General features: G+C 38.2%; 2 protein-coding genes and 1 pseudogene across 5 annotated transcripts in view; 1 reads left to right on the top strand and 2 right to left on the bottom strand.

Annotated features, from left to right (window-relative positions):
• Window positions 1–9,346, bottom strand: part of NCAPG2 (non-SMC condensin II complex subunit G2) — a 56,704-nt gene extending 47,358 nt beyond the window's left edge. The window contains exons 1-4 of the mRNA XM_087711827.1: window positions 9,161–9,346; window positions 7,983–8,087; window positions 3,184–3,363; window positions 1,841–1,955 (exon numbers count right to left, since the gene is read on the bottom strand). Of these exons, the coding sequence (XP_087567953.1) occupies window positions 1,841–1,955; window positions 3,184–3,363; window positions 7,983–8,060 (373 nt within the window). The 5' untranslated portion in view covers window positions 8,061–8,087; window positions 9,161–9,346. The remainder of the gene's footprint in view (window positions 1–1,840; window positions 1,956–3,183; window positions 3,364–7,982; window positions 8,088–9,160) is intronic.
• A 4,421-nt stretch (window positions 9,347–13,767) lies between these two features.
• Window positions 13,768–15,193, top strand: LOC148045768 (uncharacterized; annotated as a pseudogene).
• A 5,272-nt stretch (window positions 15,194–20,465) lies between these two features.
• Window positions 20,466–25,935, bottom strand: part of ESYT2 (extended synaptotagmin 2) — a 67,529-nt gene continuing 62,059 nt past the window's right edge. For all 4 annotated transcript variants that reach the window (XM_087712496.1, XM_014056854.2, XM_087712497.1 and 1 more), the window contains 4 exons: window positions 25,549–25,680; window positions 24,877–24,982; window positions 23,735–23,784; window positions 20,466–23,641 (listed from right to left, as the gene is read on the bottom strand). In XM_087712496.1, the coding sequence (XP_087568622.1) occupies window positions 23,596–23,641; window positions 23,735–23,784; window positions 24,877–24,982; window positions 25,549–25,680 (334 nt within the window). In that variant the 3' untranslated portion in view covers window positions 20,466–23,595. The remainder of the gene's footprint in view (window positions 23,642–23,734; window positions 23,785–24,876; window positions 24,983–25,548; window positions 25,681–25,935) is intronic.

Genomic DNA, 25,935 nt, shown 5'->3' on the forward strand with positions numbered 1-25,935 from the left:
TATTTGAGATTCCTAGCTGCAATGGACAGCAAACCTGGGGTTGACCCTGGGCGCTTCTCTCCACTAACAGGCGGCCAAGCTAAGTGCCTGAAGGACCTCATCCCATCACTAATTCATATTAGTGGTCCACGGGATTTAAAATTATGAATTTAGCGGTCCCTGAGGTCCGAAGGGTTGATGACCCCTGATTTAAAGTTGTGACAGCAATGGAGTGAGTGTTTTAGAGCCAGTGAAGCAATCCTGGCCACTGTAAATGATCATGCTATCCCCACCCGTATGACTGCATGTCGGGAGCGGGCGAGTCAGCTTCAGGAACACTTATTAATTTTCACCGTCACATGACTGCAATTTACAATGATTCTGGCCAGTTTGCTGCATGTTTTGCAAAAATAAACCCCATCCATTCAAATAAATGGGTTTACTTAACAACTGCAGGGTTTGTCTAATGACTGCCACACACACAAAAAAATTACTTCCAGTCAAGTGGATGCAATGAGTTCTCAAGACAACAACTTATGGTCATAATTTGAGCCACAGTGGTACAGTGGTTAAAGTGCAATACTGCAGGTTACTTCTGCTAATCACTGCTGCCAGCATTTTGGCAGATCGAATCTCACCAGGCTCAAGGTTGACTCAGCCTTCCATTTGTATTTGTATTTGTATTTGTATTTGGTTTATTTGTAACCCGCCCTTCTCCAGGAGGGACTCAGGGCGGCGAACAACTCAGAGGGGAAAGGGAACATAAACAACAGTACACATAATTAAAATACACGAAAATCACACAGCCATACCAGTCGAGAGGGGAGGGGAACTCATCAACCCCAGGCCTGCCGGCACAGCCAGGTTTTGATGGCTTTCCGGAAGGCCTGGAGAGAGGTGAGGGTCCGGATCTCCGCGGGGAGTTCATTCCAAAGGGCCGGAGCTGCTACAGAGAAGGCCCTCCCCCGGGTAGTAGCCAGATGGCATTGGCTGGTGGACGGAACCCGGAGGAGGCCAACCCTGTGAGATCTGACGGTTCTTTGGGAGGTAATTGGCAGCAGGCGGTCTCTCAAGTACACAGGTCCAATACCATTTTACCCATCCTTCCAATATGAGGACCCAGATTGTTGGGGGCAATAGGCTGACTCTGTAAACCACTTAGAGAGGGCTGTAAAAGCCCGTGAAGCGGTATATAAATCTAAGTGCTATTGCTATAATAGTTTGTGTGTGTTTATCTGTATGTGTGAAAGTAAAAACAAATCGTAGAATTAATTGAGCATATTGATCAATCAGGACTGCATTTTGCATATGTTATAGCAGAATTAAGATATGTTTAGATAGTCATTAACATCTGAGACTTCACTATGCCTGTTGTAAAAAAACATATTTAGAAAGTTATTTTAGTGTTAGAATGAATGTGCCTAGATTTACATATTCCTTAAGAAATGGTTCATCATGCAAGATTAATGCAGTTCTGGATAGATTGGTGTCCAACCAAATCTCCTTGATTCTGAAAAATTAACCATAATGTTTTCCAATCTGAAACTCATTCAATCAAAGGAACATTAAGCTTGAAAATCAGGCCCCTACTCAAAGATTCAAGTGATAAACTCATCAGCAGATTCAGTATTTACGTCAACATTTTAGATTACTACTTGTTATTATGAGAATCTTCAAAACAACAAGAGCTAAGCATTTATGAAGAATATACAATCATTCTAAATTGCACCACTGAAGCACAACCTCAATAAATTAAAAGTAGTTTAAGAAAATATGCAATTCCATGGGGGAAAAACTACAAGCATCAGTCCAGGACTATTGCCAGAGGCATATCTATATTCATCATACCCACAATACATACCATTTAATATCACAGCACATTCTAAAAGGGTTTTGATGTCAGTATTTTCATCTAATGTAGGAATGGATGCAGTAACTATAGTTGCTACACCTTGAATCACAGCTGTAGTTTGCTTCTGAAAATTCAGAGACAATTAAAAAGAGAGATATAGACTTTAAAAAGATACAAAAACATATTTTTAAAAAAGAGAAGCTGCTCAGAAGATCTAACAAACACATTTTTGTAAAATATCTAGCAAATAAGATTTTGAAAGAATTCTTGGCTTGGTGTTATTGGGATATAAATTCATTTATGTTAAAAAAAATACCTAGGTGTGTCCTGTATGGTCAATAAATATTCAATAAAATAAATTCAGGTCCAGATTATCTTTGTCATTTTATACTTCCTGTTTTTATGGAGGGTGTTTGTGTGTGAGGTTGAATATTGCTTCAAAATCCACCAGAGTTGGGTAGCTATAATAAATTTAAATAAATGAATATAAATATAAATTAAATACCTCTAGGAAGAAAATCAAGGGAATGTCTAATTTAAATGGGCAATAATTAGCTAAATCACTGTTCCAATCCAAAGTAAATCAGTACAGTCATATTATAAGGGGAAAAAAGTAATTCGTAATTTAATAAACTTATATGCCACCCAATCCCGTAGGACTCCGGGCGGCTTACAAATCAAAGATAAAACAAAAACAAAATAGGGGAAAGACGAGAACAATTTAAAAGGAACACACCATACATTTGACTAAGCTGGGGGATGGACCTCATTCATGGGTCAGCAGCCCCAGGCCTGCCGGAACAGCCAGGTTTTGGTGGCTTTTTGGAAGGCCGCGAGAGTGGGAAGGGTCCGGATCTCTGCGGGTAGATCGTTCCACAAGGCCGGAGCAGCTACAGAAAAGGCTCTCCCCCGAGGGGCCGCCAGCCGGCATTGTCCGGTCGACGGCACCCGGAGGAGGCCCAGCCTGTGAGTTCTTATCGGCCATTGGGAGATATGTAGCAGGAGGCGGTCTCGCAGATTGCTTGGGCAATATCTAAAATCCAGAATATGGTCCAGTATTTTTTTTTAATTTTTAGGGTTTTTTTAATCCCATATTAATTATAATGTGAAAATACATAATCCTCCTTCCTTCTCCTATTTTTCCCCACAACAATACCCCTGTGAGGAGGGTTGGGTCAAAAGAGAGACTGATCTAAAGTCACCCAACTGAGTTTCACACCTAAGGCAGGACTAGAATTCACAGTCTGCTGGTTTCTAGGCTAGTATCTTCACCACTACACCAAAATAATCCTACTTTTAAAAGGACACGTGCACCCAAATGTATAGTAACTAGTATATTCAGGACAAATTACCAGTGCTGCATTTTCTTCAGTTTCCATGCTGTCATCCACCATGCTTTGCCATTCTTCTATGGGATTATCCAGCAAAACCTTGGCTAACAAGTCCTTTAATCTATTCCACAACGTTTCCTTTTGCTTTCTTGATAGCTCTTGAACGAGTTCATGTAGATCAAAGGAATCTGATGCATCGTTCTAAAAATATAGGCCAAGGAATAGCACATCACTCAATAGATTATTTCATACAACACATACACTATATTGTAAAATGAAGTTTGGGCTTTAAAAAGCACCAATTTTAAAATATATATTTAAAAATAATAGAAACTCTTTTTTAAAAAAAAAACTTAATTTTGAGGATTTAAAATTACCATATTTTTCGGAGTATGAGATGCACCTTTTTTCCTCAAAAGAGGCTGAAAATCTGGGTGCGTCTTATACATTGAATACAGCATTTTTTGCCTCCCAAAGCCCCACCCCTTCACCAAAATGGCTGTGCATATTCTTATGGAGCCTTTCAGGGGCTGGGAGGGCAGAAATGGACCATTTTTTGCTTGTTTTTGCACCCCTCCAGGAGCACTCTGTGCAAGCCCCCCCCCCACAAGGCTATTCACGCCTTTAAAAAAACAGGCCCGTTTTCACAAAAAATGAGCCGTTTTTGGGAGGTTTGCAGAGTGCAAAACCTTTTTCTTCCCTTTTGGAAAGCTCTTTAACTGATTGATGAGATTTACATTGATCAAGTGCTGTGCCAGCAGAAACAAAGTCTTAGGTGCTGCAGATTGTCAGCAATTTCCTTTTCCAGCACATGGATAAATACACCTGGAAACATCTACCTACGTACCTACTCTCTCCCTCTCTCTCCCTAATACCTACTGTATTTCTCTCTCCCCCCTCTAGCTACCTACGTACCTACATACCTACCTATTCTTTCTCTCGCTCTCCCTACCTACTGTATTTCTCTCTCTTTCTCTTTCTCTCCCTCTCTATCCCTCTACCTTGGTGCGTCTTATACTCCGGTGCATCTTATACTCCGAAAAATATGGTTCATCCCTACAATTACAAACATCCACTTGGATGATCTCTCTTGCAGACAATCTTTGACACAACCGGGATCAGAATTTCCATTGTTAGGCCAGATGGTTGCTAAGCGAATTGCACCTAATTTTGTAATCTCACCATGGTTGTTAAGCGAATCACTGCAGTTATTAAGTGAATCCAGATCCCCCCACGTTGCTTGTTAGAAGCTGGCTGGGAAGGTTACAAATGCTGATCACATGACCCCAGGGATACTGCAACAGTAATAAATACCTGTCCATTCCCAATCATCCAAATTTTGATCAAAGGGAATGCTGCAGTGGTTATAAATGCAAGGACCAGTTATAAGTCTCTTTTTTCACTGCGGTTGCAAGTTTGAGCGATTTCTAGACAGCATCACCAACAGATGGATTCGTAAGTCTCTGACCAACCACAAGCAACATCCACTCCTTAATGGAACTGCATCTACATGGAGAGAAATATGCAGTGGAGTATCTGAAGCCTCTGTCTTAGGCCTAGTACTCTTCAATATTTTCATTAATAATTTAGACCAGAGGATAGAAGGTGAACTCATCAAATTTACAGACAACACTAAGCTGGCAGGAATTGCCAACACTCCAGAAGATAAGCTCAAGATATAGAAAGATTTTGACGGACTTGAACACTCGGTCGATCTAACAAAATGAAATTCAATGGCAACAAAAGTGAAGTTCTACATTTAGGAAAGAAAAACCAAATTCACAGGTATAGAATAGGTGTCAGCTACTGGGCTCCACTGGGATCACTGCAGATGGGGACTGCAGCCAAGAAATTAAAAGACGCTTGCTCCTGGGGAGGAAAGCTATGGCAAATCTAGACAGCATACTAAAAATCAGAGACCTCACCCAGCCAACAAAAGTGCATATAGTCAAGGCTATGGTTTTTCCAGTTGCAATGTATGACTGTGAAAGTTGGATCTTAAGGAAGGCTGAGCGCCAAATAGCTGAGGTCTCTGAACTCTGGTGCAGGAGAAAACTCCTGCGAGTCCCTTGGACTGCAAGGCAATCAAGCAGGTCAGTCCTAGAGGAAATCAACCTTGATTGCTCTTTAGAAGGCCAGATCCTGAAGATGAAACTCAAATACCGTGGCCACTTAATGAGAAGGAAGGACTTTGTGGAGAAGAGCCTCATGCTGGGAAAGACAGAGGGCAAAAGAAGAAGGGGACGGCAGAGGAGGTGGCTGGATGGAGTCACCGAAGCAGTTGGCATGAGCTTAAATGGACTCCAGAGGATGGTAGAGGACAGGAAGGCCTGGAGGAACATTGTCCAAGGGGTTGCAATGGGTCGGACACAACTTCGCAACTAACAAAAACAATGGATTCAAACTTAGACTTGGTTTAATGTCAGAGTTCCAAGCAATGCACCCATTAAAATCAGAACCCCAAAGCAGCTAGGTTCCTCAAAGGACATGCTAATTGGATACATCATATCAGCACAACTGGTAAAAACTCTGAAAGTCCCCACGGTTTTCACCTAATTAAAAGAGTAAAACTTTACCCCCTCCCCAGTGTCATCAGTCACATGGTCCAATGAATATAGCTAGCAGGCTCCTCTCGTCCTTCACCAGCCATCTGTTATTATGACCTTGGTTCCCACAGGAAAACTTTTTATTTTGACTGTAAGCTGGGCTACCCACTTCCCCACTCCCTTCCCTCTCTCAGGCTTCATGGCAGCACAAGTTGGCTTCAGCCAGGTTCGCTTCAGAGTTGACAGCAGGTGGTATCTGGCTCAATAATAGTAACTGAAAGAGAGACAATCACTTAAAAATGAGCCAATACTGTACCGCAGCTGCCAAAAAAGCCAAAGCAGTCCTAGGCTGAATAAACAGAGGGATAAAAATCAAGATCACGTGAACCGTTAAGATCACTTTATAATGCTTTGGTAAGACCACACTTGGAAAATTGCATCTAGTTTTGGTCACACAATATAAAAAAAGATGTTGAGGCTTTAAAAGAGTGCCGAGAAGATCAACAAAGATGATTAGGGAACTGGAGGCTAAAAAATGCAGGTTGCAAGAACTGGGTATGTCTAATTTAAAAGAACCTGATAGTGGTGTTCCAATATCTAAGGGGCTGCCACAAAGAAGAGCGGATCAACTTATTATCCAAAGCACGTGAGGGCAGGAAAAAGAAGCAATGGATAGGAACTAATCAAGGAGCAGAACAACCTAGAACTAAGGAGAAATTTCCTGATGGTTGGAACAATTAATCAGGGAATTGTTTGCTTTCAGAAGTTGTGGGACTTCCAACCCTGAAGGTGTTTAAGAGATTGGACAACCATTTATTTGTCTGAAATAGTATAGACAAATACTATAGAGTCTCCTGCTTGAGCAGGAGGTTAGATTAAAGGCCTCCAAGGTCCCTTCCAACTCTATTATTCTGAGGACCACCTGCATAAAATGGAAAGATGAAAGACAACAAAACTGGGTCTTAACAAAGCAATACTAAAAGGTAAAGGTTCCCCTCGATAGTTGTTCCTGACTCTAGGGGGTCGTCTCCATTTCAAAACCAAAGTGCCAGCACACTTCAGCATGACTAAATTCTGAATGCGCACGGAACGCTGTTACCTTCCCACCAAAGGTGGTTCCTATTTTTCTACTTGCATAAGCTCCAGAAATAACAGGAGCTTACTGCATTACACGGCGCTAAGGATTCGAACCTCTCAACTGCAGACCTTCTGATTGACAAGTTAGTGTCTTAGAAAAGACCAAAAGAAATATAACTATCTGCTGAAGTAGTTACTTTGTCTATCAATGCTATCTGGATGAATATGATTAATGATAAAGTAAAATCCTAACAAAAAGAAGATTGAATGGAAATGCTTCTTTTTGAACAACAAAAGTATAATATCTAGAAAAAAAATCATTTCAGGAAATCATCACTTATGCCAAAAAGCATTCTTCAGTAGCAGCTTTCTTTTCCTAAAATAACATCAACTAATTTGTTGATCTTTTCTATTGAACGTAAGCCTATCAGCAACTTAAATCTAAATATACACTTAAATCAAGTAATGATCCTATTTTTTCTTAATATTTATTTTCATTGTATTTTGTTATTATGAACTTCAATAAAACACACGGGGAGGGGAGAAATGATTTTCCCCAATGGCTATTTTATTACCTATAAATTATCTATTTGCAAAACCGTTTATGTTTTTATAGGATGGTTTCTTTGGTCTTCAGATTTAAGGGTAAGCTGGAAAAAAGCCTAACTTAAGTACAAATAAGATTCAAAAGCAATTACAAAGTGTGGCTGGCCAAAGATCAAAAATAAAAGATGGTTGCAAAAAGGGGGTGTTCTGATCTTAAAACTCTAGATGAGTTTAAAAAAAAAAACTGGAGCATTGGGAAAGACTTTTTAGCCCTTAACTCTAATGCAGCGTTTCTCAACCTTGTCAACTTGAAGATGTCTGGACTTCAACTCCCAGAATTCCCCAGCATTCGCTGGCTGGAGAATTCTGGGAGTTGAAGTCCAGACATCTTCAAGTTGACAAGGTTGAGAAACGCTGCTCTAATATAACATGTAGGAGGAGAAAATTCTGAAGGAAGAAGGAAAAATGATGAAGGATAGGGACAGGAAAGGCTAAAAGACCTGAGGTGCCAGTAGGATATGGGCAAAAAAGTCAAGGTGTTGCCACAATGGTGATCAAAGCTCCACCTGTTATTTTTTATATGGGTAAACAAGGTTGACTTTCTTCTCCCCTCCAATTCTGGACACAAAAAGTTTGGCCATATTTACTTACATGAAGTTGGATGAAATGCAAAAACTCTTTTATGGAATCGTTATGCACAGCCTTTAGGAAAGCCTCACGTTTTGTCATGGTATACTATTTGCAGTTCACAGATGTCTAGGGGGGGAAATATTGTAACAAACAATAGCACAATTAAATGAATTGCAATTCAACCAAATTTCTAATTTCATAGGACACAAAGTTTCGTGACCCGTCAAAACCGCGGTAGACAAAAGCGCGCACCTGACGTCATCAGCAGCGCGACGAAAAAAATTAAAAATAAATTAAATTGAAATTAAAATAAAATTAAAGCAAGCCGATTCACATAAAGGTAAGGGTTAGGTTTAGGGTTAGGTTAAGGGTTAGGGTTAGGTTTAGAGTTAGGTTAAGGGTTAGGGTTAGGTTTAGGGTTAGGTTAAGAGTTAGCGTTAGGTTAAGCGTTAGGTTTAGGGTTAGGTTTGGGGGGGTTAGGGTAAGGTTTTCGCTTTAATTTTAAATTTACCGCTCACAGTGTGATGTTTTTGTCACGCTGTGATGACGTCACGTACGCGCTTTCGTCGAGCGCGCTTTTGTCTACCGCGGTTTCGTGGTGGAACCCAAAGTTTATTACCAGATCAAGATTTCAGTTCTAAGGTTGTGAAAATACACCTCAAAATGAATTTAAATAACTTTTGAGTATTAAATTTAGTAAACAACCAGCTGGTCAGCCTTCAGACAAATGGATTTTAATTTCCAGAATTCCTAACAATACCTGGAAATTTTCCACAAATACCTAAAAAAAAAGGTTTATGTCATTAAGCCTGGAATTGGTGAGTTGCCAAGAAATCTGTTACTGCTGCCCTCTCTTTCCCTTTTAATCATAATACTGATTTTTTTTTAATTTAACATTTTATTATATGCATCCCAGAGCCGCATTTTGAAATGGGCGGCCATATAAATGTGATGGAGTCCTTCATTCTCTTTGATTGTTTTCTTGCATTAGTCAACCAGATACCATAGTCAGCGTCACCATCATCATTTCCATCATCAATACTGGAAGATGAAATTCATATATCAGGAAGAAGCCAAAGTTAAGAATGGCTCTACCAAAAGATAAAAATAAAACTCATAGCATTGGCTCCATCCAAGATAGCCACTAGTTTTCAAAACAACAACAACAACCCACCAACTACTGTGTGTCTAGCACTTACCATATGCTAAGTGAAGAAGGAAGCAACTTCTTGGGATTGCACTTCAAAATTTTGCAAGTTTTGAGGATAATGGGATCTGGGGTTCTATATAGACAGAATCATCTTCCGTGGAGAGGTATAGCTGATCCAGTGGATCACTATCTGACAGAAACCTCTTCCTGATGTGATTTGAGACAGTGTCACCAATCAAACTGTATGGGAAAGAAATAATAAAAGATGATCAGGGAACTGAATCACACTGGGGAGACGTTAAATTCACATCCCAGGCACCACGAAACTCTTCTCCGTCTCCCCCTCTCCTAGATCAATACCCATAATCCGAGACCTTCACATGCCTGCCGTAGTAGTAAACTCAAGCACACTCACCCGCTTTCCTGGTTCGCGTTGCTGCAGGTTCTTGCAACCTAGAAACTTGAGCGCCTTTTATTTGCAGGATCTCGAGAGACGCTCCTTACCCCAGCCACCTCCGGCGTCCGTTCAAACATACGATATTTTCCGATGGAGAGAGGCTGGCTGGCTCACTTCTCGGCTTTACAGTCATCGATTCGATTTGGCGCTTCCGAAGCCAGATTCAAATTCTCCCGCGGCTGGCACCGGTAAATGACTCTTACTGAGCATGCGCGCACAACTTGACTCTACTGCCCTGCAAGAGGGCAAGAGAAGGCTTTCTGCGCATGCGCACTTGGGTATTTATTGTTATTTATTTATTTACTTACTTACTTGTCTTATTTTTGCCGGGCGCTGTTGCAGATGACGTTTTATTGCTTAAGCCTGCCTTCCCCACGATCGGGGCCCTCCGGATGGGATGGATTACAACTCCTATGATCCCTATGCTGGAATGCAAGCCAGAAATGTCCAACAATAAGAAAGAAAAAAACCTGCACTATTAATTTGGGACGAATTATGCCATGTATCAACGCTTTGCTCAACTTTGGCAACTTTAAGACGGGCGGACTTCAGCTCCCAGAATTCCTCAGTTATGTTCCCCAGACTGCACTTCTATTTTTTCTTTTGCTTTTTTAAAAAATAGATCTCAACACTGTCCGTGGTGATTCTGGTCAATAAAGACAGCGCCAGGGATTGATAAATTGATTTGTGACTCAGGCCAGATTCCCACTTTTAGCTTATTTTATACTGGTAAATAATGTGTGGCAGACAATATGACAAAGTCTTATCAACAGAAGTATGACAACTAGACACCTATGTTGGTATCTTCCAATGTAGAAACCTCCAAAACCTCCAATCTGAATTGTACAATATTTGCAGAATGAGGTTTTGCTCAAATAATGCATTCTTGGTAAATCAGTGGATAGTTGAAAATCAATTACGTAAAGGTGTGGGCTCGGTTTGTCTTTGTGTGTCTGTATCTGTCCCATCAGCAGGACATTCTGTGTAAAGAACATCATAGGATCAAATCAGATGAAAATGAGCCAGATACAGCTAGGAGCTGAGTAGAAAAATTCATCCCTGTTTAGTGACTGCCTCAGATAATAACCACTTGCAGTTATGACAGTGATGATCAGATGTATGAATTTTGCAAGGAAAGGGAGATAATAAGCACAGAAGTGACTACCTTGCTTAATGACCACATGCCAGTCTAAATTGTGGTCACTAAATGAGGACTACTTATTCCCCCAGTCTAACCCAATGGGAGCACTGTTGGACAGGAACATGGAATGTTGCTGGTCACTCCTTTCTAAGCCCGCTTCTTCCCTCCCTCCCAAGTGGGACACATTTGTCCTCTTCTGCTTTTTTCTATCAAACGGATGGACAGATAGCAGGGATATCTTGATTTTTTTTTTTGACACTCCACAGATACCCCTGCAAAAGGGTCCTAAGTCCTTTTACTTCCTTTCTTGCCAATTTCTGTTGGATTGGAAAATATTTGTTTAGCAAAACAAGTAGCAAATTGATGATGGCATAAATTAAACTGCAATCTTATAAGTTTTTGTCTTAGCGGGATATGTGAGCACTAATCCTATCCATTCAGGCAAACCACTGCAAAATGCCCAAGCACAAAGACAACAAAATATAATGTCTGAAAAGGTATAATATTTAAAGAGCTGCAAAACTGATTTTCTTTATGTATTAAGCTACACATACACACACACACACACACACACACACACACACACACAAGCTCTCCCACCAGGAGATCCAAGAATGTGTATTTTGTCTGGAAAGCAGCTATCAGCAGTATGCCTGTTGGGTAAAAATCAGATATGAAGAGATAATGGCCAGAATGATTTTTCTGCATGGTGTTTGCAGAAACAGCATGATACAATGCTTCATGAACTTACTATCCAAGCATCAGTTTTTATAATGTGTCCATGTACATCAACAATTTTGCAGTCTTCCATTTTTCACGTTGTTTGGAATTATGAGTGGCTTTTAGATGAATCTCACCCTTCCTATCCGACTCCTAACAAATCTAGTGAAAGTAGTCTTGTGAGTTCCATTCTCACAAAGGTTGCCGAAAAACCACAGATGCATTTTTGCTTGCAGGCCATTCTTTCATCAATTCCTCTTTTTCGTTTCCTTAACCAAGTTCTCTTCCTAGTTCACAGTGAGGTTAAAACACCTCAGAACACGTGTAAGGGGTAAACTTTGTGATTTTGTATATCATTCACAGCTTCTAGTAAAGGAAATGATATTAAGTTACTATTTTATAAAATGTTAAAAGGTTGCTTTTGTATTCTTTTACAATGTGAAATGCATAAGCCATTATATTCTTGCCTAAAATGTGTAATACATTATTGTGTTTTTGCTAACCACAAAATGTGTTCAATAAACAGGACAAGATAACCTTTGTTATTCCAAGCCGTTTACAGGTGCTTATGTACAAGTTAGATAGGAAGCCATCTGCTCTGACGAAAGGCACCAGAAAAACCAAATAAGAGATAGGGGCCTCTCAAGAAATTGTCAATTGACCCTTTAGAATATGGAATGATGAAAGAAATGATGTAAATGAATGAGCAGGAAGGGGAGGAGTTTCTTACGAGTAGAGTCTATAAAATGTATTATTTGAATGCTATACTTTGTTATCCTTGTACTCAATCCACTTGGGAAAAGACTTGGAGGCCACCTTTACAAGCGCTTTTTATTTTTCTGTAAATAAACCTTTCTGAATTGTGAACCAGACTTGTCTCTGTGTTGTGAGGATTTAATAATTGGAAATAAAATTAAAATATTGCCATTGTGACATTAGATAACAGCTGAAGTCATTTGATTATACCAGGCGTGTCAAACTCACGTCATCACGGCAGCATCACATGACGTATCAGGACTTTTTCTCCTTCACTAAACCGGGCATCGGCATAGCCAGTATGTGACGCATCCAGCCCATGGACCGGGAGTTTGACTGTCCTGGATTATACCAACCACAGATAGTCCACAACTTACTATTTATTTAGCAACCTTTCAAAGTTACAATGGCACTGTAAAAAGTCCTCACACTTACAACCTTCAACAGCATTCCCATAGTCCCATGGTCAAAACTCAGGCACTTATCAACCAGGACAATTGCCACGTTCCATGTGATCTACCATTTGCATTCTTCCCAGCTGGCTTCCAAAAAGCAAAGTCAATGGAAAAAGTTGGATTCCCTTACTGGCCTCGTAATTCACTTAACTGCAATGATTTGCTTAACTGTGGCAAAAAAAAAGTCATAAAATTGGACAAAATTCACTTAACTGCATTGCATAGTAACAGAAACTTTAGTTCCAACTATGGTTTTAAGTCAAGTACTACCTGTAACAAGAAGGCTGGTTGGGGAAATAGGTTTGTTTACATCACTGCTAAGTTTTTATTTCCTCTGTGGAAATGTTCTTATTTTGGTACTACGTTTGTTTTGTTTTCAGCATGTACTGTGCTGATTCTTTTTCTCTACTTCTATTTTAAATTTCTTTTCTTTTAAAGTGTCAGAGTAATTAAACTTACCCAATGTCATTGTGCTCTACATAGCCTTTGAAAAGTATAATTTTCCCTTCTGGGAATATTGCATGATTCATCTGTGTTTTCTTTTTTTTAAAATTGCAATAAAGTTAGTTCAAAACATGACTCATCAGCTTTGAATAGCGGATGGACAGCCCTGAAGGATTATGTGTCAGGACTGTTGACCTAAAATTGGCTGATGCATAGATGAAAATAATATCTAATTTATGAAAAAATGTCAAGGTTCCCTCCTTTCTTTTTTATTTATTTGTTTGGTAGTAATTTAAGCTGGAAAGTATGGCTGGTTTACATTTGTGCTGTCTTTTGAGGGAAAAACTATTTTTGTAGATTCAGTGTTGACAATAGATGTCACATCCGCAGCCCAAATTAAAGACAGAAAATCATTCATTAGCTAAAACTTTTCTCCTTCTCCATGTTCATGGGGAGAATTGTTATTCACTACACCCTGCAGCGCCATCTAGTGCTATATTTGAATTACTTAAGCGACAGAAGAAATTCTCCATTTCCAAATGCAGTGTCAAGCATTATGCGTGGTGCAATCAAATATGAAGCAAAATCTAACACTTAAACCATATACTGACCATCCATTAGGAAGAATTTTTTTCTTTTGTATTTAAAATATTTTCATAGATTAAAATATATCTTTTACAAGGATGCGGAGTCAGTTTCCTATGCATGGGAATAGAGATATTTCAAAGAGACATTGAATCAGCCACTGATTTTAAGGTATATAGCATACCTTTTATTTTCATTGTACAATAAAATACAACAAAATTTGTTATAATTGTGATGATTCCGATGTGTAATTTTAGCAGCCCACCTCCCATTGATCTGTAGATATGGGACCAAAACAGAACTGAGAAAACAATATGAGCACTGAAGAACAATAAAACACATGGACCAGGAGTGAAATTCAGCAGGTTCTCACAGGTTCTGTAGAACCAGTAGCAGAAATTTTGAGTAGTTTGGAGAACCGGCAAATATCATCTCTGGCTGGCCCGAGTCGGGTGGGGATGGAGATTTTGCAATATCATTCCCCCAGGAATGGGGAGGGAATGGAGATTTTTGCAGTATACCCCCCCCCCACACACACTAGCAGAGTTGGAAGGGACCTTGGAGGTCTTCTAGTCCAACCCCCTGCCTAGGCAGGAAACTCTATACCATTTCAGACAAATGGCTATCCAACATCTTCTTAAAGACTTCCAATGTTGGGGCATTCACAACTTCTGGAATCAAGTTGTTCCACTGATTAATTGTTCCAACTGTCAGGAAATTTCTCCTCAGTTCTAAGTTGCTTCTCTCCTTGATTAGTTTCCACCCATTGCTTCTTGTTCTACCCTCAGGCTCCCTGGAGAATAGTTTGACTCTGTTCTTTGCGACAATCCCTGGGATATTGGAACACTGCTATCATGTCTCCTCTTGTCTTTCTTTTCATTAAACTAGACATACCCAGTTTCTGAAACCGTTCTTCATATGTTTTAGTCTCCAGTCCCCTGATCATCTTTGTTGCTCTTCTCTGCACTCTTTTCTACATCGTGGCGATCAAAACTGAATGCAGTATTCCAAGTGTGGCCTCACCAAGGCATTATAAAGTAATATTAACACGTCACGTGGTCTTGATTCTATCCTTCTGTTTATGTAGCCTAGAACCGTGTTGGCTTTTTTGGCAGCTGCTGCACACTGCTGGCTCATCTTTAAATGGTTGTCCACTAGGACTCCAAGATCCCTCTCACAGTTACTACTATTGAGCAAGGTACCACCTATACTGTACCTGGCATTTTGTTTTTCTTGCCTAAATGTAGAACCTTACTCTTTTCACAATTGAATTTCATTTTATTAGATAGTGACCAATGTTCAAGTTTGTCAAGATCCTTCTGTATCTTAAGCCTGTCTTCTGGAGTGTTGACTATTCCTGCCAGCTTGGTGTCATCTGCAAATTTGATGAGTTCCCCATTTATTCCCTCATCCAAATCATTGATGAAGATGTTAAAGAGTACTGAGCCTAAAACAGAGCCTTGGGGTACTCCACTGCATACCTCCCTCCATGTAGATGCAGTTCCATTGAGGATTACACATTGAGTGCAGTTGGTCAGCCAGTTACAAATCCATCTGGTGGATCTGTCTAACCCACATTCTTCTACTTTATCTAGTAGTAGGTTATGGTCTACCTTATCAAATGCCTTACTGAAGTCCAAGTAAACTATATCGATGGCATTCCTCTGGTCCACTAATTTTGTCACTTTGTCAAAGAATGCAATAAGATTAGTTTGGCATGATCTGTTTTTGACAAATCCATGTTGGCTTTAGGCTATTACTTTGTTTACCTCTAGGTGTTCACTAATTTGTTGCTTAATTATCTTTTCCAGAATCTTTCCTGGTATTGAGGTCAGGCTGATAGGTCTATAGTTTCCTATATCTATTTTTTTCCCCTTTTTTGAAGATGGGAACCACATCAGCTCTTTTCCAGTCCTCTGGCAGTTCCCCGATGCTCCAGGATCTCTGAAAGATATAGTTCAGTGGTTCTGAGATCTTGTCTGCCAGTTCCTTCAGAACCCTGGGGTGTAATCCATCCGGTCCTGGTGATTTGAACCCGTCTAGGGTAGACAGGTGCTCACTTACCATTTCCTTCCCTATTTCAACTTGTGTTCCTAATCTGATTTTTGTGGTGTTGTTTTTGATAGGTTGGACTGTTTTATCCCTTTGTGTAAAGACAGATGCAAAAAATTAGTTAAATAGTTCTGCTTTCTCCCTGTTACTTGTCACCTTCTTCTTTCTTACTCAAATGACTCCCAAACAAGATTGAACAATATATGCATGAAGAACAAACCGAATTCAGACAGTCACTCATGCAGTGAACTGCAAAATCATTCACTGCAAAATATCATTGAACTGAGCAAAGAATACCAAAAGCAAGTGATAATTAACTTTATTGATTTTAAAAAAGCATTTGACTCTGTCAATAGAGAATCATTATGAAACACATTACTAACATAGTATCCTTAAAAGATGTGTTAACATCTTTTAAAAAAATCTTTTCCAACAGCACTAGATGCTATGTAAAAACTGAAAATGGCAATACTGACTCCTTTGCAATTAATATCGGTGTAAGAGGGAGTTGTATCCTATCTCCATTTTTATTTCTGATTATCATGGACCATGCCATGAAACAGGTAATGAATAAGTTGGATTTTGGCATTTCGTGGAATAAACAAGGCAAATGACCTAGATTTGGCTGATGGCATAAGAACTATCAATTGAAGGCAGAGGCAAGTAAAGTGGGCTTAAAAATTATTGAAGACCATCTAATGCAAGCTGGCAATGTTCAAGAGAACATTCCAATAACATTAGTAAGACAATTTGTGAAACAATTTGACTGCGTCATGGATAAAGATAGGAGAACAGAAGCAGATGTGAAATGCTGAATAGCTAAAGAACAACTGCTGTCTTCCAACAAATAACACTCAATATGGACCACCTCCACTATAAGCACAGCAACCAAGATCAGATTATTTAATGCCATTGTCATACCGACGGCCATCTATACCAATGAAACCTGAAAATCTATAACAAGAATTATTCATAAGGTCAATATCTTCCAACAACGTTGTTTCAGAAGGATTCTTCATACACTATATTGCCAAAAGTATTCGCTCATCCAAATAATCAGATTCAGGTGTTCCAATCATTTCCATGGCCACAGGTGTATAAAATCAAGTATCTAGGCATGCAGACTGTTTTTACAAACGTTTGTGAAAGAATGGGTCTCTCTCAGGAGCTCAGTGAATTCCAGCGTGGAACTGTGATAAGATGCCACCTGTGCAACAAATCCAGTTGTGAAATTTCCTTGTTCCTATGTATTCCACAGTCAACTGTCAGCTGTATTATAAGAACGTGGAAGTGTTTGGGAATGACAGCAACTCAGCCATGAAGTGGTAGGCCACGTAAACTCATCCAACATCAGTGTGTGACCTCACAAATGCGCTTCTGGAAGAATGATCAAAAATTCCCATAAACACACTCCTGAACCTTGTGGACAGCCTTCCCAGAAGAGTTGAAGCTGTTATAGCTGCAAAGGGTGGACCAATGTCATATTGAACCCTATGGATTAGGAATGGGATGTCACTTACAGAAAGTTCATATGCGAGTAAAGGCAGGTGAGCGAATACTTTTGGCAATATAGTGTATCTCATATCAGGACTATGGCACAAACAATGAAATTCTACCAAGAAGTAATTCCCAAACACTCACTGAGATACTGACAGAATGGAGAATGCTCTTTGCTCTGCATAAGTGAGCAATGTACAATGAAAACTACAATCAACAGGATACCACTGGATCAGGGGTATCAAACTCACAGCCCATGGGCCAGATGTATCATTCGCTGGCATGGCCATGCTCTGTTTAGCGAAGGGGGCAAAAAGTTGTGATATGTCACGTCAAGCCGCCATGACAATGTGAGTTTGACACCCCTGCACTAGATAATCTGAGAAAAAGAGGAAAGCAAAAACAACAACAACCCTGATGCCAATTATTTGAGGAAGGTCTGAAAAGAATCAAACTTAAATGGAAGAATGCAGAGACTGTAGCTGCGGAGTGAAAATTGTGGAGTACATTTGTAGTGCAATGTGCTTAGCACAGGACATGATGATGATGATAATATATGAATGATAGATCTACAGAATAACAGAGATGGAAGGGACCTTGTAGGTTTTCTAGTCCAACCCCCTGCTCAGGCAGGAAGCCCTATACCATTTCAGACAAATGGTTGTCCAATCCCTCCTTAAAAACCTCCAGGTTTGGAGCACCTACAACTTCTGGAGGCAAATTGTTCTACCGGTTAATTGTTCCGTCAGTACATTTCTCCTTAGTTGTAGGTTGGTTCTCTTCTTGATTATTTTCCATCCATTGCTTCTTGGCCTGCCTTCAGGTGCTTTGGAGAAAATAGGTTGACCCCATCTGTCTGGCTTAAAGCTGCCATTCAATATAGATTAATTGAGATGCAGGCTTAGTGGCATGTTAAATATAAACACACTTTAACTAATGCTGTAGATGTCTTATTTGAACAAGATTAATGCTGGGCAGAGGCTTTCAGCTGGACATTAAGAAACAATGGTGGTTTAGGTAAGGATCTGATCCCAGGATTCAGCCTACTCATGGGAAAGAGAATACACTGATCACTCTGGTAGAGGAGCCACATCTGGATGACAGTAGAGAGAATGCATGTTTTGTGTATTTGCTAGCCCTCAATAACATCAGTCATGGTATCCTTTGCAGTCAGTTCGACACTGTCTGGGGGGGGGGTTCTGCTTTCTGAGTGAGGGACTCCACATGATGATCATGGGGATGCAATAAGATGTGGTCTGATCTTATGCAATGAGATGTGGTCTCTGATTTTCCATGGTTTTCTCCCCCATTGGCTTGAGATGAGGAGTTATCCAGAAGCAGATAACAATGGACTGCCACCTCAGGCTGAGATGAAAATGTCCTGGAGGTGAGTCTGTAAAGGTCTGGATTGGACAACATCCAGGATGAAATTAGTGTAAGTCAATAAATATTGGTCAATAATATAAACCCCCTCCCACTTCTTGACAAGTTTGTGTTTCTCTTGAAAAATCTTGTTTCATGACTCGGAAGGTCTTCTTGAAGTCTCCATTCCTGATGAAATAGCAGGCAGAAACTGTGAGTAGGAGGTATTTTTGGATCAAGGGCCAGTTACTATTCTACCGTGACCAGAATGCCTTGAAGTTGAAAACAAATAAAATAAATAAAACATTTGATGACTGCTAGATTAGACTACTGTGACGCATTCTATATGGGACTCCCTTGGAGACAACTTAAGAACTTGTAAGTCATCAAAATGCTGCAGCAAGCTCAATGTTATGTTTTGAATTAATGATTTCTGTATATGGATTATGGTGGCTTATTAAAATTGTTAAAATATTCAACTCCCTCTGATGAATTGTTGATATTTTAAACTTTCTAACAGTTGTTACTTTTCAGCACATTATTCTGAAAAATGGCTTGATTTCCAAAAATGATTTGAGTATTTAGTTTCTGCATCCTTTAACATTAGATTTTTCATTGAAATGTTCAGCTGCACCATTCTAGACATAATAGAAATTTCCTAGGTTCAATTTATTCATTTATTGTAGACTGTGAAATGATCCAGATTTTAAGTGGCAACAAATTCTCTTAAGTATTCCATGCTGTAGTGAAGTTTATAATTAAAAGTGTGATCCTTTTGTATGTTTGCACAGAACTGTATCATTGTATTTAAATTAATCAGAATAGAGAAGGGACCTTAGTGGTCTTCTAATCCAACCCCGTTCAAGCAGGAGAACCAAACAAATAGCTGTCCAGTTTTTTAAAAAAAAATTAGTGGAAAGCACCCACAACTTCTGAAGGCAAGCTGTTCCACTAGTTAATTGTTGTTAGGAAGTTTCTCCTTAATTACAGGCTGCTTCTGCCCTTAATTAGTTTCCTGTCTTGCCTTCTGGTGCTTTGGAAAATAAGTTGACTCTTTATTCTTTGTGACAGCCCCTCAAATATTGGAATACTGCTATCATGTCATCCCTAATCCTTTTCTCTAGACTAGTCAAGACCAATTCCTGCAACCATCCTTCATATATTTTAATTGCAGGCCTTTAATTATCTTAGTTGCTCTTCTCTGCACTTTTTTTTTCAAAGTCTTAACATCTTTTTTGTAATGTGGTGACCAAAAACTGGGTGAGGTATTCCAGTTCTGGTCTTACTAAGGGTTTATAAAGCAGAACATTTATTTATTTATATATCCGTCTTGTCCCCTTATGTTTTTAGAAGTGTGGTCTATATTACTAATTGTCAAGGGGATGAAAGAATTAGATTCTGAGATTCTGATTGGTTATAAGTAAACAATATTCACATTCAGTTAAATGTCACAATTTGCACAATTGATTTTTTTTCAAGTAGGAATCTACAGGTACTAAGGATATATAATGTTGCAAACATTTTTTTTTAAATTGGCCACCTATTCTAAAACTAATGTTGGAAGAAAGGAAAGGTAGCATCAACTACAGAGAAGCAGCAGCAAAATTTAATTCACATGCATAGCAACACTTGTCAAGTAATTTTTCTTCTTTTTGAACACTTTCATCAAAGTTTTAAGAGCCCACTCAATGGATGGACTGCAAATTGCAACAAAAAAGCTGTGATTCTTTAAAAAATGTGATCATTTTGTATCTGTTCTTCTTTATTTTGGTGTATCTGTATGTAATACAATGCTTTAGGAAGTGAACTGAGGGCAGTAAAAGCTGCTAATTATGTCAGGTAAACCCAGCAGATGGTCTTTGAATGAATGAAAAGAGGCAGTGAGTTCCATATGAATCATTTACTGAATAAATACATGCAATAGCAAAATTAGATCAGCGAAAAAATGCAATCTGTAGTCAAACTACTCTCTTCTTTTCCCCAGTTGCTGCATCATAATAGAGAGTTTGAAACAGGAAAGAATGTTAAATCCCTAAGTCAAATAACAGCTTCATTGGTGATTAGATTACAGCAGCTCTAAATACAAAATGCAGCAAAAAACTGCACCAGTTTCAATAGCACATAAAGATGGGTAAATACAGAGAACAAAGCTTGGCTTTCATTACATGAAATATTTAAGCTTTCTTTTAAGGCACAGAATAGAAAAAAAACAGAAATGTAATCTGATGGTACTTAGATATAGAATTGCTAATTGGAATCTCATCAATCCTCATCATTCTTCAGTGAACCATTAAATTGTGAACAGCATATTTATTCATGCACTCGGTTTCTATGTCTCAAAGGCAAAAAAAAATGTTTTAATCATCATTCAGATTTTGGTCCAAAATTTCTCCATCTCTTTACTGCAGAGCTATTTTCAATATATTTCGCATTGCATCAATTCAATTTCTTTTGCATTTCATGCAAAATGCAAAAGATGTGGCCTTATTAGAAAGAACAGAGAAGATGAATAAGGAAGAAAACGTTACTTTGTGTATCTTAACATCAAACTAAAAGGCTTATTTCAACTTATTAGTGGGCCTTTGTTTTTCCTCATTTTTTTATTCCTTTTGCTAATTTTAGTTTTAATTGCAAAAAAGAAGCCCAAAGTGCTAGATCATTCTGCATATATTTATTGATATTATGAGCCTCCTCTTCTCACCAGGCTACCCCTTGTTAGTAGAATTAAAATATAACTTTATAAATTACCACTTAAGCAAAGCCACCATACAGTACTCTTACTCACTGATGTCACTTTAAGCCACAACAGAATACAAAGGTTAGAAGAAATATTGATTTTCTTCAGTAAAATTTCAAATTATGGGTTTATTTATTTATATGTTTTCCCCTCATAACTATACTTAATGGCTGAATCATCCTCTTGCATATCATCCCTTTTTTAGATTTCCCTGAAACTTGCCATGCAGTAAATGCATTTCTGTCATTTAAAAGGAAGTGAGGATTGCTAACCTAAGCTATGTTGTGATAAGAGTTACTCATGCTATTCTGTATGAAGCCAATGTCTGAATGATATTATAAAGTCGACCTTAATGAGGCACATTCATAATAAAACACAGGAGAAGCATACATGCCCGTGTGCAGGTACATCACACTGAAATATAGACAACTGATTCTCAAAACATGATATAGACAATCTGCTACATATATTACAGGCACTTTGGTATCCTTAATAGTCTAGTTATTTATAGGGCACAATGGGAAGATCTCTTCAAGCTTCAGTGAAGACTGCTCCTCTTGGAGAATTTCTTCAAAATTGTCTAAGCCAGAGTTAAGATTTTGTAAGTTTTATTTAAAGCTAATATCCTTAAAGTTTATTCACCCATAGAAATCATTTGGCCAGAGAACTTTCTAAGACTTTCAAAAGTCTGATAACATTTTATTATTTTATACTATTGTATTATTCTTAGAAAGGCATTGCATATATATTCAAGATGATGTGTAGCTACTAATTTCTATGGAACTATGCCATTTCTTGGATTAAAATACAAAAAAATGTGTCATTGTTAAAACCATCTGAGAAAGCTTTCAAAAATATTTGAATAAATATAATTAATGCTCCCCCTTCCCGGGTTCTATTCTGAAAGCAACAGTGAATAAAATGTTCACACTCAAATAACCAAGCCCATTTTCGCAAACTGTTCTTGCATTTCCTGGGCGTGACAAAATCAAATGGAAAAAAAAAAGCTATACTGATTAGAAGATACATTTGATTTTAAATGATTCACTGGAAGTATTTTTTTTCCCCTGCATTATTGTTATACAGAAGCACTGTGGATCAGCTTCAATGCTGTTTTTTGCACACTCTGTCCTCCCATTCTGTACTGTCATATTCCTTACTGATAATGTGTGAATGAATCAACTTTGGAACTTGCACTTTCATAAAGAATGCAGTGCTATTGTGGTTACTACATGCATTGATCCAAAAATAAAAATAAAAAACTCGCTCAAGGCACCAATACTGACAGTACTGAAACAACTGTGAAAGAATCAAGCAGAAATTCAGAAGTCTCTACAGTTTGAGCTCATTATTTGCTGGTATTCCACATACAATTGTAAACATGCTTTAAAACTCAGTAATAAACTGTTTCCTATCGGTAGCAATCAATGTGACATCGCAATTTGTATCAGGGTGGCTGCCAAATCCTAATTTGTTATATAGCTTGAACATTCTGTTGCATAGGCATTTTCCCTGCATTATGGATAGGACAAATAAACTTTTAATAAGAAGCAGTGAATGGAAAAAAAAACACAGTACTGTACTACATAAATCTTCATTTTCACATATATAATATATGCATTTGTGAATTATATGCATTATCTGAACAAAAGAATACATTTTTCAATATAAATATTAAAGGTTAATATTTTGCATTTCCCTTTTTTGCAAATCTTTAATCATACATCATTACATCAATAGTTTTCATTTTTTTAAAAAATAAGAAACTCTTAAATCCACAATATTAGTAAGATTAAGTCCATTTTTCTAGCTATGCTATTCTCAAATTTGTTTTAAGATTTTTATATCATCCTTTTTTCAAAGAAAATAGTTTTCTTTGACATTTTTTTCTGCATTCACACCTCTTGAGGATAATGCAGTTGAAAAAATAGTATCTATTTACATGGCAGATATCTTGATGAGACAAAAATAAGGTAAAAAAAATGAAAGATAGCCCATTTTTCTTAAGGACAGAAATGCCATAACAGGACCTAATGAAACAAATGTTTATTCTATAAACCCTATTGCACATTAAAATTGCTGTAACAAATGGGTAAAAAAAAACTGTTTATAAGTAAGCTGATTTAAGCCTACAGCAAAATCTCAAGATATTATAAAACGGTTGGGGTGATGGGCCAAGTAACTAAGAGTTATAAAAAGTAATATTGGTACAATGCTAATAAAAAACATAAAGATTGGCAAAAATATGCTAACAGGAGCTTTTGGAATCCAAAGCTGCCTAAGGTGCAACGTTAATTCTTGTCCCATCTTCTGTCAAGTCATACCTACGAAACAAACAGAAGAAAAAAGAAACAATGAACTCTTCCCCAAATTCTCAATGAGGTAAAATTGAAAAGGCATCCTATGGCTGTACTTACCACTGAGTACAATTTTTGGAAAGTTCTTCTGAAGCCAGTGGTATCAATACCTGTGGGAACAAAAACTAAATTATGACACAAGATTCTACATGCTTTGCTTCTGTGGAAAGCCATCCTAGATTCTGGCTTTGACTCCTAACCTCCTGTATGCACAAAGTCATTGCTTACAAATGTGAAATCTGAACCATGATTCCATTACAAAGTTAACCTATTCAACAGATGGCTCTATTTTATGGATATGTTTCACAGCTTCCCCTCCAAATCCATGGATCTTAAATCCTTATAAGAGATACATCGCACAAGGTAAAGGTAACGTCTGTTTTTTTTTTTTCAATTCAAATCTTTACACATCAGCTCAATGAGATTTTGCTACAGAATGCATGGGATGGGGGGGGGGGAGAGATAAATAATTCTGTTTCAGAATCAGCTATATGTAAGGTTTATGGGATTATGCCCATAATCCATCCCCACCCTCTTGGCTTTCTGTAAAGGCCTCAGAACATGACTCTGCCAATTGGCATAGGGCCCCAATGGGGGTTGTGATGGCTAATAGACTACAAAAGAAGATCCCACCTCCATATTGCTCATGCACTTGGTTCCCAGTTTTATCTAATTCCTGTTAATTTTAATATTTTTAATGTGTCAGGTTTCCGAAAGATGCCCTAATTAATTCATGAGCCTCGAGCCAAGTTTCAAAAGAAATCCAGTCATTTATTAGGAACACCATTTCAGCAATACCCCATTGCAGTCAGATCTGACCTCATTTAAATTATGACTGAATTTGCCCGTTTCTCCCCTCCCCTCGATCTGTGTCATAAATCACATACTCCAATGAGGTGCACATCTCACAAGCCTGCTGTAGTAATCTGAGCACCGACTCTAGCCGAAGGTATGCACCATGGCAACTTGATAACAGACATGCAAATGTTTTATGAGTTGACATTATGTTTGCATGCTCTTCCTTTTACTGTCTTGTTAGCTGCCCAGAGTCATCTGGATAGTGAGACGTGTGGCATATAAATTAAATAAATAAATAAATTGTAAAAAAAAAAAAGAACTAGTTGATATTCTACAATTCTTCAATTCACATTTATTTGCCACATTATCCAAGCACTGCTTTTTTTTACATCTGTGATACTCACCTTACCAAGCAGACCTTTATCTTTAGACAAGAACCCTCCACTGTTCTTCACTGCAACATCTAAAGTTCTTCTCTGTAGATCAGACAACGGAACGCTGAAATCAAAACTGAGAAGGGAAAAATGTTTCAGACAGAATATAATCAAAGTACTTTGAAATCAGGAGATCAGTGGCTTCAGAATATTTGGCTAAGGAGCCCTGAAAATCAGTGAGATTTTTGAGGTTGCAACTGTTCAACTCATATCTATTACATAAGGAACATTTCCCTCTGCAAAATTATTTGCCTTCCACTTTTTAATGCTCATTTTAATATCTATATTACCCCAAGGCCTAGCTTCAAATTCTTCTTTGCTAAATTAAAATTTTTATAGCAATTAACACCCAATTGACTAGGCTTTGACAACTTATTTTTTATAGAAAAATATTGTGATCGTACTAATAAGACTCATTTTTAAATAATTTTATTTATAGATATGGTAACAAAATAAACCAAGAGGTGCTAATCTGCATTTATCTTTATCTCCCTGCATTTCACTTCTAGTAACAGTGAATTATTAACCACTTCCTAGATGCCTTCTTAAAAATCAATAGAAGTAACATTTCAGTGCAAGGAAAGAAATTTTAACAATTTCACAACTTTATGCAGTAAAATTAGGAATCAGATTGCAACATACGCCTGATCAAACACTGGATTTAAATTCTTCTTTGAAACACTTGTTTTTCTTCTTCCTGATCTCCTCTTGTCAGGCAATAAATATATTCGAACATAAGGGTCGGAACCTTCTTCTGAAAAGGCGATTAGATTTCTACAATGAAATAATACAAAATATCCAGATCAGAAATAGTTAATAAAGCAGCACATCTGCAAATTTTGACAATGCTTGGTCAGTACCCCTTTCTCCAGGATTCGCTGATCTCTTTTTTCCATCTGCCTAGATACAAGCCCTTAGCCTGGATTCCCAAGAGAATCCAGGTTAGTCAAAGTCACAGTTAAATGGGGAGATTTGACTGGAGGAATAAAACTCAGCATTTTTGACAAGATGGGAGAGAAGAAAGCAGAG

Source organism: Thamnophis sirtalis, unplaced genomic scaffold, assembly GCF_051295495.1.
Source record: "Thamnophis sirtalis isolate CommonGarterSnake01/CBP01778 unplaced genomic scaffold, rThaSir2_p1.2 scaffold_4, whole genome shotgun sequence".
In the NCBI taxonomy this organism is placed as follows: domain Eukaryota; kingdom Metazoa; phylum Chordata; class Lepidosauria; order Squamata; family Natricidae; genus Thamnophis; species Thamnophis sirtalis.